The sequence below is a fragment of the Primulina tabacum genome, chromosome 18 (genome assembly GCF_025594145.1).
Source record: "Primulina tabacum isolate GXHZ01 chromosome 18, ASM2559414v2, whole genome shotgun sequence".
Taxonomy (NCBI): Eukaryota; Viridiplantae; Streptophyta; class Magnoliopsida; order Lamiales; family Gesneriaceae; genus Primulina; species Primulina tabacum.
Genome location: NC_134567.1, coordinates 22,760,107 through 22,775,357, shown reverse-complemented (window position 1 = coordinate 22,775,357; position 15,251 = coordinate 22,760,107). Strand labels below are relative to the sequence as shown.

Here is a 15,251-nt window from a genome sequence, read left to right as displayed (position 1 = left end):
TTTTTTAGGTCTTAGAATTCACATTATTTATGCAAATTGAAGTATAGACATGAAATTAACAGAAAAAGGTGAGACCCATGTACTAAGTACGAACATTTTCTATCCTTCAAAAAAAAAAAAAAAAAAAAAAACTTGTCTTGAAGGCCATCCTTTTCTTTCTTTCTTTTTTAAAAATGTGATTTTCACTATCAATCAATAAAAAACAAATTTTAATGGGAAATTTGGTTTGATCTTGATGTTATGAATAGTTAAAGAAAATCAAGAAATGTCGAAACCAAAACAAATATTTGATTGGGGTCAAATATCTCACGGATCCTAGAAAATTGCATTTTAAAGAAAATTAAATTGATAATATTTATTTTAAAAAAAAAAACGGGGAGGACAAAATTTTCTGTAAACTAAAAAGTTAAATGTAATGTTTAAAATTTATGGGTAAATTTGCTTAAATTCTCACATTCAAACTTAAATTTGCATCAAATCCATGTCAGAAAAATTATGTTTTTGAACTATCTTATTCACAACAAAATGTGTTTGCACTCCCTGAGTCTATATGCATTTTTTCGGATGCAAATCCGTACAAAAATTTAAAAATATGGAAAGAATATATTATTTTTGAATAGCAACTCTTTCAGATATTGTACTAATATATGATTTTTGTGCACCAAAATAAGCATAATACATATTGGTATTAATAACACATTTGTCTTGGATAAAAATATTTACAAAACATTGAAAATTTTTTCATACTATATGATATTTGAGTATTATTTGTTTCGGATTTGATACTAATATATGAATTTTTTAGTATCCAAATATATATAGTAAATTTTGATATTAATAAATTTCAATTTTATACTTAAAAAAATTATTTTTTGTATCAAATCTAAAACATATAGTTCTCAAATATCAGTATCAGTATTTTGAATGTTTTGTATCGATTTTCATTTGAAAATACAAATGTGTCGTTAATATAAATATTTTTTAGATATGTTCGAGAAGGTGTCTGGATGTGCTCAATTGGATGTGGAGTGGAGCGCCACACTTTTGAAAGACTTCAAGGAAGCTCGGGAATCCTTACTTACCGTACCTGCTCCGAAGCCATTACCCCAGCTCGAACGCTGGACAAGACCACCTGTTAACACCTTGAAACTTGAGATAGACGCGGCGGTTAATTTTGACACTGGTGGTTATTCTATTGGGGCCATAGTGCGAAATCATGACGATCAAATACTGGTTGCCTTCGGAAAAAGAATTTCTAAGCCATGGTCGTTGGATTTCGCTGAGCTCCTTTCAATAAGAGATGGGATGAGGCTGTTGCAGGAACTTGGGATAGAAGCCCATGTAATTACTACCGACCCTCTGCTGGTAGTGCAAGTAGTCATCAACCCAGTAGAAGATTTGAGTTATTGTGGTGCGCTGGTGTTGGATATTCGGAACTCATTGGACAGCCGCATTGATACCGATCTTAGACAGGTTGGCAGATCGACAATTCGTGTGGCGCATTCACTTGCAATTTTTTCGCTTTCTTCCCCTGATCCTTTTATTTTGGAAAATGAGGTTTTTTTCGTTTTGGTTGGTGAATCTTGTAACAGACGATTTATTGCTTTCTGAATAAATTACAAACGTTACCATCAAAAAATAATAATTAGTAGTTATATATTATATATTATTATTACTATTATTATTATTTTTTTTATTGAAAACATGTAAGTTGAAGAAGTTCAAATATAAGAAAAACACATTTTTGTTTTATTTTGAGAACGTATATTTATTATGTTAATGTAATATTAATATTACTCAATTAATTAATTGATCCATTCCGACACATGACTTGGATTGGACTAGGCTTTTAAAATTCGACGCTGCTGAGTTTTTCTACACACTGCAAGAAACAAAACCAGCTGCGACGAAGAGGCTTTTCAGACACCAGGTGATTGGTACCTTCTTCTTCAAGCTTCGATTTAACTCTGATTCCTTCTATTAACCCACTTTTTGTTCAGTATAATCTTCAAGTGTTGCGGATCTGAAGTCTTATTGTTGTTTCAAATATTATGCGCTTTTGTTTTTAGACAATACATTTGTGTTTTTTTCGTACGTGTTGAGTGATGAGATCATGGCTTTTTGCTGATGAAAAATCTTTAGTTTTTCAACTAATTAAGGAATCAGAAGAACCCGTATCTTTTTTTGTTGTTGAAATGGCCGTTTTGGTTTGGTTTGGTTCTTTTCTTCATCTTTAGTCAACTCTGTGTAGTGTGTGTGTGTGTTTCGATTTAGTTCGAGGAAAATGAAAGAATGTTGGTGGGTGTTTCACGTGAAAGAATATGTTTTTGGATTTATTTGTGTGGTATGATTCGTCCCCACGTGCTTCTGGATTTGGAAAGTATATTCTTGAAATTTTTTCTGTACGGAATTCGCCTCTGAGGTTGTTGATTCGATGGATTATGTTTCCTTTTAGCTTTCGAGAGAGTTGGGCATTTAGAAATGGCGAATATAGACATTGAAGGAATCCTGAAGGATATTCCTTCCGATGGCCGGATCCCCAAGACGAAAATTGTGTGTACTTTGGGTCCAGCATCTAGATCGGTGGAGATGCTGGAGAAGCTTCTCCGGGCAGGTATGAACGTTGCAAGGTTCAACTTTTCGCATGGATCCCACGAATACCATCAGGAAACTCTGGAGTCTCTGAAGATTGCTATGCACAATACTCAGATCCTTTGCGCCGTCATGCTTGACACGAAGGTCTGTTGTGAATTTATATCCGTTTGTTTGTGTAAATTTGTGGTTTGCTTAGTGTTGTGTTTCAACCCAGTTTTGTAGGATTTTTTCTGTATTTCAGTATTTAACTTGTGATTCTGATGTTAATATTTAACCAATAACTTAAATTCTTTAGTTGTCAAAAACTATATCGGCTGATGTGAATGGTGTTAAATATATTATTGGCGTGCAATTGCTCGTCTTTTGGTCAGCTACCATATTCAAACAATTGAGATAGAGATCAGATTTATATCTTATTGGTCCTGATATGCCATGCGAAGCATTTATCATGAGACCAAGAATATTATTAAGGTTTCTGACTGACTTGTAGCTGCTACCTCTTTGGGTGAGCCTATTTCAGCATTTGTATTAAGAAAATGTATGGCACATCCAAATTTAGTTCTCTTGGACTTGATTTTGTGATCTTTCATCTAAAAAATTGTTGTTACGTTGATTCAGCTTTGATAGCCTTTTGTCCTTGAGGCATTGACTTAGTCCTGTCACTTTTGCCATTTTCATGAATTTTCGGGGCTGTGGTGCAATGATCTTGTATCACTTAGCTTCAGCTGCTTTCATCCCTTCGAAACAGTCTAAACTGAAATATACAGCCTAAAATGGCAATTTAGTTTCTTGAATTCATAATGTTCAATTATTTGCATGTATTATCTCTCAGGGGCCCGAGATTCGAACAGGTTTCCTGAAGGATGCGAAACCTATTCAACTAAAGGAAGGCCAAGAAATCACAGTAACCACTGATTACAGCATAAAAGGAGATGAAAAAATGATCTCGATGAGTTACCAAAAGTTGCCGGTTGATCTGAAACCTGGAAATTCCATTCTTTGTGCCGACGGTACCATCACACTTAAGGTCTTATCATGTGACCCTGGCAGTGGAACTGTGAGATGCCGTTGTGAGAACACGGCCATGTTAAGTGAGAGGAAAAATGTGAATTTGCCTGGTGTTGTCGTAGACCTTCCAACACTCACGGACAAGGACAAAGAAGATATCCTTGAATGGGGTGTTCCTAATAACATTGACATGATTGCCCTTTCTTTTGTGCGCAAGGGTTCTGATCTTGTCAATGTTCGTAAGTTTCTCGGTCCTCATGCCAAGCGTATTCAGTTAATGTCCAAGGTATTGAGAACTATTATAATTATTTTCCCGTGTGATAGCATCAATCCGCTGTGGAGTAATGAGTTGGCCCTATTGTTCGTATCAGCCTATGTGGCTAAGCAATCAAATGTGACGTGTTTGGCCTGTTGTACGAATCAAAATATTTTATTAACATTATTATAATCGGTGATAGTTTCTGCTACAAAGACAAATTATGGGTCTTGCAAACTTACTCCGTTAATATCTTCTGTTTTCATTTTTTGGGTCCTCAAACCCCCAAGAATGAACCAATCACTGTTTTTCTTTTTTCTTTGTTTGAGAATTCTATCAATATTTTCTTATAAACTTGTGGCATATTTGTTAACCATCAATATTTTTTTTATCCAAGATTGAGAATCAAGAGGGAGTTATCAACTTTGATGAAATCCTTCGTGAGTCAGATTCATACATGGTTGCTCGTGGTGATCTCGGAATGGAAATTCCTGTCGAGAAGATATTCTTGGCCCAAAAAATGATGATATACAAGTGTAATATTGCTGGAAAGCCTGTGGTGACCGCCACTCAGATGCTCGAGTCTATGATCAAGTCTCCAAGGCCTACACGTGCCGAGGCAACTGATGTGGCAAACGCTGTCCTAGATGGCACAGATTGTGTAATGCTAAGTGGAGAAAGTGCTGCTGGAGCCTATCCTGAACTTTCTGTGAAAATCATGGCGCGCATCTGCCTTGAGGCAGAATCTTCTCTTGACTATGAAGCCATCTTCAAATCAATGATCAAGTCGACCCCGCTACCAATGAGCCCGTTGGAATCACTCGCTTCCTCTGCGGTTCGAACTGCAAATAAAGCTAGAGCAAAACTCATTGTCGTGATGACACGTGGCGGAACGACTGCCAAACTGGTTGCCAAGTACAGACCTGCAGTCCCAATCTTATCAGTGGTTGTACCGGTCCTGACTACTGATTCCTTTGATTGGGCTGTCAGTGACGAAACCCCAGCAAGGCAGAGCCTGGTATACCGGGGACTGATTCCAGTTCTTGCCGAAGGATCTGCAAAAGCCACAGATGCTGAATCAACTGAAGTCATATTGGAAGGTGCTATGAAAATTGCCACAAAAAGAGGCCTTTGCCAGCCCGGTGATGCTATTGTTGCGCTTCATCGAATCGGGAGCTCTTCTATTATCAAGATTTGCTTGGTTAAGTGACCCTCGCAGCACTGATATGATTCTGTGGAGTTTCGTATTTTTGGCACTTCTATTTTGTTTGAAAATAAATTCAGTTCATATTCGAGTTTGTATTATGTTGTTCTTGAACTGGGATTCTCGTCTTTGTTTCATGTTTCCTGGAACTCCACTCCAGATTCATCCATTGATTTGCTATATATTTTGAGGGTTGAATTTTATAATCTCAGATTCTTTATCGATTTTAAATTCATTCTTGTTTTTCCTTTTAATGATCGTGGCTGAGACACACACACAAAAAGTGAAATATATCACGACTAGGGGTGTACACAATTTAAGTCGAGTTCGATTATTATACTACTCGATTAGATTTAAATTTTGGAAGTTCGGGCTCGATTTGAATTCGATCGAGTTTGAGTTCGAATCGTGAAAATATCTAGTTCCTCGATTTTATGTTTGAATGTATTCGTAGCATAATAGAGTTCGAGCACGACTTCAAGTTTGAAAAATTCTATGTTATTTTAATCTTCACGTTTAAATTTTGTATTTATATTAACAAATATATCTTTAAGGCTGCGTTTGGTAGGATGATAAAATAAACTAATGATTAGTATGTAAATGATAAAAAAAATGATTGTGATCGAAATGTAATATATGATGTAAAATAGTATTATGTTTGGTATGATTTTTAAGTATGAGATAATTTTGAATTTTATGATGAAATGACAAAATTGTCATTTTCTTTATTTTTTCTTCTTCATTCCGGCGGCGGGAGGCGGTCCGACGGCGGTAGGCGGCTGGTCGGCGCCGGGAGGTGGTCCGACGGCCGTCGGCGGGCCGGCAACGAAGGTAGTCCGACGACCGGCAGCGGTCGGCAGTCCGACGGCGGTCCGACGGAGGCTTGACAGCGATCCCGCGGCGGAGGTGGTCCGGCGTTGTTGAAAGAGAAAGGGTAAAATTGGAAAGAAGGTAGGGATAGAGGAAGGATAAATAATCCTAGGAGGGAATGATGTATTATTTAAACATACCTAATACAACCTAATCATTCATAGGAGAGATTGAGTTGATTAAATAAAAATCGTACCAAACGTTAGATTAGGTGGGTTTAATAATCATAAACCCACCTAATCATGCATACCAAACGCAACGTAAATTATATATCATCTAAAAATAATAAATATATAATCAAGGATGTTGATACCCTGTGGATGAGCCCATTATCCCTGGTCCATCCTTAGCCCAAATGAAAGACAAGCTCATCACGAGCCCAAGTATTCTCCTATAAAATCAGGTTTGTGTGTATAACTCAGGCATTCACTATATTATTTTTCAGCAGTACGGTGATACCCCATGGATGAGCTCATTGTTAGAGTAGGTGCCCGTCGAGCCAAAGGTTGGTCGAGTGTTCACAATGAAACTCTATGTATAAACAATCTTTATTTTAATAATATTTGAAATTATTGTTTTGGCACATCTTTATCGGTATACACATGCTAGTTGCATAGATAAAGTCCTTGAATATACAAATAATAGAAAGAATATGATATGCTCATATGATGAGTATCATGAAACTCATATTTGTAATACTGTATATTATAAATAGTTCGTAGTCGATTCAGCCGCCGCTAAGAAGGATATAGGCCGCTGGAGTTTAAGACTAGTATCTGCGATGTGAGTACCATGTTTCATTGGTAGGGGACATTGTGATGTCCGAGCATGCAGGTAGGTGCTCCTAGTAGAGTACACTGAACAACCCTCCATAAAAGACTTTCCAAGTGGTTCTCACTTATCGAGTGGAAACGTCCTAGTTTATGGTTGTACACCATTAGTCCTTATGACCTAGGTACAACATTGAGACTCTATGTGCTAGCATTACACTTTGACTTGTTTACTGACTCTCATGGGGTCATCAGGTCGTAAGGTTGGGTGTTTTGTCGAAACATATAGGAGTCGATGCATTGTAGTCGTGGATTCACCGCTTACCTTCGGGTATGGATATCCTATGTGATCACATGTATATGTAGTATGAAATCTCTGATCAGAGTATGGTGGTAATTATGAAAGGGGTTCCATAGATTACACCATCGATGCAACTACGACATGACACATAGTATTGATTCTTTGACAACTCTCGATATACCAATAGTTGTCGAATCGATCGGGATATATGAGATGAAGGGACCATACTGTACGCTAACCATAATAGATTGGTTCTTGCAGGCACTATCAATTGATACCTAGGGAATCATGTAAGCGATGCTGCTAGGTGTTTAACATGATTGGTTGGGTACTATTAGACTTGAGTTCTGACGTTCTTATTATCAAGGAGTTGATAAGTAAGAATGAACAACGGGGTTATGCTCATATAAGGACATGTTTAGTCCCGAATCACATTGAGAATGTGAACCCACGGCTAGTTGTATCAATAAACCATTGAGGGTCACACAAGTGCTAACTTTCTAGATCCCGTTGAGAAGTAAAATAGTTCAATGTGTTGAACGGCTTATAAAGGAGTTTATAAGCGCAAATAAAAATAGAAGTATGACTTCTATAAGGAGAATGTAACTTTTAATTTGAGGAAGTGTTCCTAAATTAAAAGTTGGCCAAATAAATAATGAATTTGAAAATTGTGATTTTCATAAACATTATTATGAACTAAATTAAATTAATTCAAGTGTTGAATTAATTAAACACTAGTGGACCTAGTAGAGTCTAAATAATTAAATTAATTCAGGTGTTGAATTAATTAAACAACATTGGGCCTTGTAACGCCCAATTAGAAATAATTATTCAACTAGTGGGCTTGATTAAAATCAAATAAGGTTTAATTGGTCTCAAATTTGTTTGAAACAATTAAATTAAAGTCCATGGGTCTTGTAATTGTTACAAGCCCAAATAGAATTGCATGCATGAGAGTGAAAGGGTGGAGACAACTTTTTCAACATCCAAGGCATGGCATGCCTTTGGAATACACATCTTTTTGAACAACCAAGAAAATTGTTCTCCCTGCACTCCACAAGACACGGCCGAAATTTCTTCGTACATTCTCCTCCATTTTTTCTTCAATTTTTGTTGAGGAAAGCTTAGTCTTTTCAATGAAAATCTCTAATTTTTCTAGTGCAAAATTAGAGTGGTTCTACATTGTTACTGGTGGACCTAATTTTGAAGAAAGGAGTCCAAGAGCAAGGAAAGCTTGTAGATTGGGTCATCCATTCAAGAGCTTAGTTATTTGACAACTAAGTTGGAGCCATCATCAATCTTTTGTAATTGATAGGTAAAAATTTCTAAATCACCCTATGTATGACATTTTGTGTTTATTGTTATTTGTTACACATATTGTGAGGTGCTCGGTTTTGTTTTCTTGTTGAAAAATATTTTTACAAAACTTCCGTTGCGCAACTGGGCACCGTAACCGATCCCCTTTCACTCATTATCCCTGGCCCATCCTTAGCCCAATGGAAGACAGGCTCATCACGGGCCCAGGTATTATCCTAAAAATATCAGGTTCGGGTGTATAACTCAGGCATTCACTATATTATTTTTCAGCAGTACCCTTAGCTACTCTCCACTTATATCCTCAGTCTCTGACTTGAGCTCCGGAGGGGCTATGCCGAGACACCCTCCTGGCCCCCTTCTAACGGTCTTATTCATGATTTCAGGCTCAGGGTAATTTTGAAACATGCGTCTGGACTAGTGACACTTGCTGAATCGGACCCTAAATTTTCCGTGAGTATCACTTGGCGCCGTCTATGGGAAGTTTGAGCTGAGACGTAGAGATGACAGGTAGGATAGGGAGCAGAAGAACTAACACAGCATCGTCGCGTCCTCAGATGGGATCCGAACAATCTTCTGTTGAAATGAGACAGGAACAACCGCGTCTTGAGACGAGGCAGGAACAACCACGTCTTGAGACGGGACATGAACAACTTCGTCAAGAGACAAGAGCTGAACAACTTCGTCAAGAGACAAGAGCCGAACAACCTCGTCATGAGACAAGATCCGAACAGCCTCGTCACGAGACCGAGGCAGAGCAACCCCCTCCCAATGAGAACGTGGGGAACTTGATCCTGGAACAATTGGGCCAATTTATCGCCCAAACAGTATACGAGGCCATGAGAGAGAACCAAGAATCTATGTTTGCTGAAAAACAAGCCACTCGCCAGGAGCGAGAGGAAAATGCTGAAGGCCATCAAAGCAGGGTCGAAGAGACACAGCCCCTCCCAAGTGGGGAGAATATTGAGATGGGAGCGATGTGAAGGGAAATACGGATGTTGAGACAGCATTTGGGAAGCAGAGCGCTAGCACCCAAGAAAGGAAACCATTTTTCGCTCGTCATTTTAGAATAAGGGCTTCCTCCAAATTTTCGACAGTCAAACGTGGGAGAGTACGACGGACATACTGACCCCAAGGAACACTTGGGGAGGTTTGAGAATGCGGCCATGTTACATCAATATGCATATGGGGGCAGGTGCAGGGTGTTTCTGGGCACGCTGGTGAGGTCAGCTCAACAATGGTTTAACACCTTACAGCCCAATTCCATACAATCTTTTGAGGATTTTTCTACGCCTTTCTTGCACCGATTCGCTAGCAGTAAGAGGCACCAGAAAAACTATTTGAGCATGTTCGTGGTGAAATAACAAGAAACAGAAACTTTGCGAGAGTTTGTCCAGCGTTTCAACAACGCAGCGCTGGAGATACCAGCGGCCACTCCTGACATCATGATAAGTGCCTTTACCCATGGACTGAGAGGAGGGGAGTTCTTTAAATTGTTGGTCAAGAAACCTCCATCAAGTTAAGATGATATGTTATCTCGGGAGGAAAAATATGTAAATATAGAAGATGTTCAGCGGCATAAGATGATGGAGCAGCGGCATGGGGGAAGTAGAGTTGAGGGAGCGGAAAGAAGAGGTAGGAAGAGAAGTGCGGGCGAGAAAGATGAGGATAAAGCTAGGGACAGAGGACAATTCTCATCACATGTTCTTCTGGATAAGAGTCGTGACGATGTGATGGAGGTGAGGGAGCCCGAGGGGAGGTGAGAGAAGTCGCGAAGGATTAAGAGCAGTGCTAGATTTTCCTTCGTGGGACAGACGAGAAGGATCCGCATCTGGGAGTCGACCGAGGTCTCGCCCATCCCCTAGGCATGGTCAAGGCTCTCCATGGATAAATCAGAGGGTCGGGGAGCAGAGAGGGGAAGGTCGAGGTCAAGATGTTCCTCAGGAGCCCGTCGAACCGAGGATGGGAATGAATGAGGATAACCACCCTACGAGAGGAATTATTCATATGATCTCGGGGGGTGCTACTGATGGAGACTCTGGGCGAGCTCGGAAGACACATGAGAGAAGGTTAGAAAACTTTGAAATATATAGGGGTACAGACTTACCACAAGACCCCGTCATCAGCTTTGAACCGGAAGACCTCCGATGTATTGTGACTCCACATAATGATGCCTTGGCGGTGACGGTCACCATTGTCAATTATGATGTGGCGATGATATTTATTGATAATGGAAGCTCTGTAAACGTCTTGTTCAAGAGCACGTTGGATCAAATGAAGGTGGAAGGATTTGAGTTTGAGCCGATCTGCACCCCGCTGTATGAGTTTGCAGGACATGTCATCTCGCCTTTGGGTCAGATTGTTCTTCCCCTATCCTTGGGGACGGATCCTCGGCGGGTAACAAAAATGATAGCCTTCACTGTGGTGGATACCCCGTCAGCGTATAATGGAATTCTAGGACGGTCAGCCCTGAAGGATTTCAGAGCCGTAGCTTACACTTATTATTAGAAGCTTAAGTTTCCCGTGAGAAAAGAAGTTGGAGTCTTGTGCGGGGACCAAAAAGTCGCGCGTCGATGTTATGAAGAGGTAGTGAGGGAGGAGGGAAAAAGAGCGTGTGTGGAGGTTAACATGATTAGGAAAGGAAAAAGTGGGTGACTTGGTCATATTGAAGGTACAAGAAGAGCAGAGGGGAAAGATGGACCCAGAATGGGAGGGTCTTTTCAGAGTGATTGAGAAATTTAATTCTGGAGGTTATTACTTGGAGAATGCTCAAGACAAGACTTTAAAGAGGCCCTGAAATGCTTATCACCTTAGGAATTATCATTCTGGATTTTATCATTGATGTATTTCATCTTTGAATTTTCCCATGTAAACAATTGGAATTCAATAAAATCAAGTTCTTCTTTTCAGTCATTAATATTGTTGTATTATGAAAGTAAGGAAACATTATTTTCCTGCTATGGCATCGCCTAATAGAAGAGCATAGTCGAGGAGAAAAATTTTATTTTCCTACTAAGGCATCGCCTAGTAGATGAGCAGAGTGAATGAGAAAAATTTTATTTTCCTATTAAGGCATCGCCTAGTAGAGGAGCAGAGTATGGGAGAAAAATTTTATTTTCCTAGTAAGGCATCGCCTAGTAGAGGAGCAAAGTTGAAAAGGAGAAAAATAAAATTTTATTTTCCTACTAAGGCATCGCCTAATAGAGGAGCAGAGTCGAAGAGAAAAATCTTATTTTCCTACTAAGGCATCGCCTAGTAGAGGAGAAAATTAAAATTTTCTTACTAAGGCATTGCCTAGTAGAGGAGCATAGTTGGGAAGGAGAAAAAAATTATTTTCCTACTAAGGCATCGCCTAGTAGAGGAGCAGAGTTGGGAAGGAGAAAAATAAAATTTAAATTTTCCTACTGAGGCATCACCCAGTAGAGGAGCAGAGTGGAGGAAAAAATTTAAATTACCTACTTGGACTGAGCCTAGTGGAGGAGAAGATTTGGAGAGGAGAAAAATTAAACTTTACCTACTTGGGCTGAGCCTAGCAGAGGAGTCAGGGGTGAGAAGGGTGAAACTTTTATTTTCCTGCTGAGGCATCACCTAGCAGAGGAGTCAGGGGGTGATGAGTTGGAAATTAAATTTTATTTTCCTGCTGAGACATTACCTACCAGAGGAGTCACAGGGTGAGGAGGTGGAAGTTTTATTTTTCTACTGAGACATCGACTAGCAGAGGAGTAAGAGGGTGAGGAGGTAGAAGTTTTATTTTTCTGCTCAGGCATCTCCTAGCAGAGGAGTCAGAGAGTGAGTAGGTTGAAGTTTTATTTTTCCTGCTAAGGTCCAGCTTAGCAGAAGAGTTACGAGCACGCTTAGGGCGAGCGCCGAGCCGGCGTGGCGAGAAGTCACCGAGCGCTAGGGGTGAGCGCGCGAGCAGGGCGAGCGCGCACTGAGGCGAGTTGTGCGTGCAAGGCGGAGGCAATGTGGGCGAGGGCAGGGTTGTGGCGAGGCTGGGCGTCGCCGAGGTGCTGTAGAGGACAAGGGAGATAGGCGAGGGGAGGGCTGGCGAGGCGTGGGTAGGGGCTAGACGCTGGGGGCGCGGGCGTGAGGGCAAGCGCGCGGGCGAGGGCAAGGGCGATGGCGAGGCTGGGCTGGGCAGATTGGCTGGGCTGGCGAGGCGCGCTGATATGAATCTTCGTACGAATGAGAAGCAAACACGATTAATTAGAATCGCGCTCTCAATTCAATAACGAACAAGGATCGATTAGGTTGTCCCAATCTTTTGAAACAAGCAACGATTTGTGATATTCATCTCTAAGAGATTAACACTTAGCAACAAATATCAACGATAATAACAATCGAATTTCATACGAACCTTTAAAGAACTTGTTTTTGACAATCCGTGCGAAAACAATTGACAAACGCCACAAAGATGCAATCTTTTATAAGTTTGATTTGGTAATGAACAAAGCTTTAAAAACCTTGAGAATTGAGAGAAAACCTCAAAATATTTCTTATCAATCTGAATTGGTTCGTTTGTCCTTCATGTACACTGAATATATAATAATTAATACATGAAAAGTAGTGTAAAAAGTCATAAAGAAAGTTGTGAAAAAATTCTACACGGCAGGACGAGCGGCTGCGCATGATCTCGCGCGATGGCGCGCGAGATTCTGTCCAGGCGTGCGGTGGCGCGTGCATGGGCGCGCGCGGCTGCGCCACTTGTGGCGCGATGGCGCGCCTAGTGCTGCTTCATGCGCGCGGCTGCGCCGCTTCTGGCGCGGGTGCGCGCGTGCTGCTGTCCTCATGATCATTTAGCACTTGAATTACATTCCAAACACTTCCATTATTGTGTCCATGTTCCCCAAGCTCCTCTAATTTAGACACCCCATTTGTTGAACTTCCTTGGTAGCTCACCATGAATCCTTGAAGTGCTTCTTTAAACTTCTTCCAATCATTTGCACGCCACGCTCGGTCAGATTCGTATCACGTGCACTGACGAGGGCAACGATGAGTGGGGGCCAAGGAAATGGGCGAGGAAGGGGGGCGATGATGATGGGAAGGAAAAGGCGCGCTGGCGAGGCTGTTCTGGGCTGGCGAGGAGCGCGGGGAAGAGGGTGAGGCAATCGTGCTGCTTGGGCGAGGTAGGAGGGCGTGGGCGACAGGCGTTGGGGCAAAGCTAGGGTGGAGTGCAGGTGGGTGAATCAGTGAGTGAATCGCATAGAAAGTTCTGTGTAGGAGAAGTGAGAGTAAAATGAGCAAGGGACCCCTATTTATAGAGGAGGCACAGACCAAATCTTTCTTTTCATAAGAAGATTGCAATTTGATTTGCTTCCAATTTGTTGGTAACTAACGAGCAGCAGGGGAATAGTGCACAACTCGTATGTTATAAATCGAGAACAATGCAATTAATTGAACTTCGAACCTACGATTCAATTCGACTCGGGAAGGGGAGAATGGTGATACCCCATGGATGAGACCATTACCACTGGCCCATCCTTAGCCCAAATGGAAGACAGGCCCATCATGGGCCCAGGTATTCTCCTATAAATATCAGGTTCGGGTGTATAACTAAGGCATTCACTATATTATTTTTCAGCAGCATGGTGATATCCCATGGATGAGCCCACTACCCCTGACCCATCCTTTGCCCAAATAGAAGACAGGCTCATCACGAGCCCGGGTATTCTCCTATAAATATCATGTTCGTGTGTATAACTCAGGCATTCACTATATTATTTTTCAACAGCACCCTTAGCTGCTGTCCACTTATATCATCAGTATCTGACTTGAGCGTCGGAGGGGCTACGCCGGAACACCCTCCTGGCCTCCTTCTAACGGTCTTATTCGTGATTTCAGGCTCAGGGCAATTTCGAAACCTGCGTCTGGACTAGTGATACTTGCTGGAATCAGATCCTAAATTTTCCGTGAATATCAGATGTAATCATTTTTTAATAAAATATGGGTTGAATATAAAAAATTTAAGCTTTCTTAATAGATTTTTTAATTTTTTTTAATATTAGATTTCTTAAGATGTCAAAACTAAATTGCTCATTTGCAGCACTAGAATATTTTTGATAAATACTCACTATTTTTTTATGAAATAATCCATTGAAAGTCTAACTCAATCCAAAACTGAAATCAAATTAATCTGATTTAAATCGGATTGAGACCAAATTGAAATTAATTTTTAAAAAAACCATTAGTAAGGAAATTATATTAGGTATAAGTCATGAACTAGTTCCGATACCATATTCAAACAGACAAGATTAAAATGTCCTCAGATCAAATTTGAAGCAACTCAGTCCGATTTACTATTGTGTCAAATTTGATTCAACTCTTAACCAATTTGTTCAGGATTAAACCAAACTAAATCTGGATCAATTCTGAATTGATTCAATCTGTTAACCATGTCTACTCTTAGTATTGTACACAAAATCATTAATTATTTACGTTAAGAAAATCATTAATTATTTTTATAAAAGATGCGTATTCAATTGTCATACATTTAGGGGGAACACACCAATAAAGTTTTTATTCAATCAATGAAGCAAAGTTGGTAGCTTTTGTCTTAGGTATATTTGAATATTCTGTCTTGGCATCAAAATATCTATATATAAATGATATTCTAATCTTGAAATCAATAAGAAATTGATGGTTATGACACAAACTTCCACATTTAGTCAAGCACATGCAGAGGAATTTATATCTCTCTACCAAGAAATGCAGATACGATATATAATGATCCTGTGATATAAATACTTTTAATCGAAAATAAATATAGATTCGAAAAAATTCGACGAGGAAGGACTTCTAATGATATAATGACATAAATATTTTTCGATCGGATTGATAATGAGTTCAAACACATGTTAGATAAAAAAAATCGTCCCACCTTCATGTAAAGAAGAAATAGGAAATATATCACATATGACACGGTTATATCCAAGT

At 39.9% G+C, this 15,251-nt stretch overlaps 2 protein-coding genes across 4 annotated transcripts; both read left to right on the top strand.

Moving 5' to 3' along the window:
• The first annotated feature begins 987 nt into the window (after positions 1 to 987).
• LOC142532377 (uncharacterized) lies at positions 988 to 1,611 on the top strand. The gene has a single exon (XM_075638690.1). It carries the CDS (start codon positions 988 to 990, stop codon positions 1,609 to 1,611), a length of 624 nt encoding a protein of 207 aa, XP_075494805.1.
• Positions 1,612 to 1,806: 195 nt separating this feature from the next.
• LOC142532734 (pyruvate kinase, cytosolic isozyme) lies at positions 1,807 to 5,269 on the top strand. 3 transcript variants are annotated; one of them, XM_075639153.1, is made up of 4 exons: positions 1,807 to 1,930; positions 2,456 to 2,739; positions 3,428 to 3,889; positions 4,257 to 5,269. In XM_075639153.1, exons 2-4 carry the CDS (start codon positions 2,482 to 2,484, stop codon positions 5,067 to 5,069), a joined length of 1,533 nt encoding a protein of 510 aa, XP_075495268.1. In that variant the 5' UTR covers positions 1,807 to 1,930; positions 2,456 to 2,481; the 3' UTR covers positions 5,070 to 5,269. The 3 variants fall into 3 exon arrangements, with proteins under 3 accessions (XP_075495268.1, XP_075495269.1, XP_075495270.1); XM_075639154.1 differs by having other exon boundaries at positions 1,824 to 1,937; XM_075639155.1 differs by having other exon boundaries at positions 1,844 to 1,933.
• The last annotated feature ends 9,982 nt before the right edge of the window (positions 5,270 to 15,251 follow it).

Bases quoted from the DNA above. Each gene is read 5' to 3' on its own strand.
- LOC142532377 (XM_075638690.1), top strand. From the start codon at position 988: ATGTTCGAGAAGGTGTCTGGATGTGCTCAATTGGATGTGGAGTGGAGC.
- LOC142532734 (XM_075639153.1), top strand. From the start codon at position 2,482: ATGGCGAATATAGACATTGAAGGAATCCTGAAGGATATTCCTTCCGAT. The intron at 2,740-3,427 runs GTCTGTTGTGAA...ATTATCTCTCAG, and splicing joins CCGTCATGCTTGACACGAAG to GGGCCCGAGATTCGAACAGG. The intron at 3,890-4,256 runs GTATTGAGAACT...TTTTTATCCAAG, and splicing joins GTATTCAGTTAATGTCCAAG to ATTGAGAATCAAGAGGGAGT.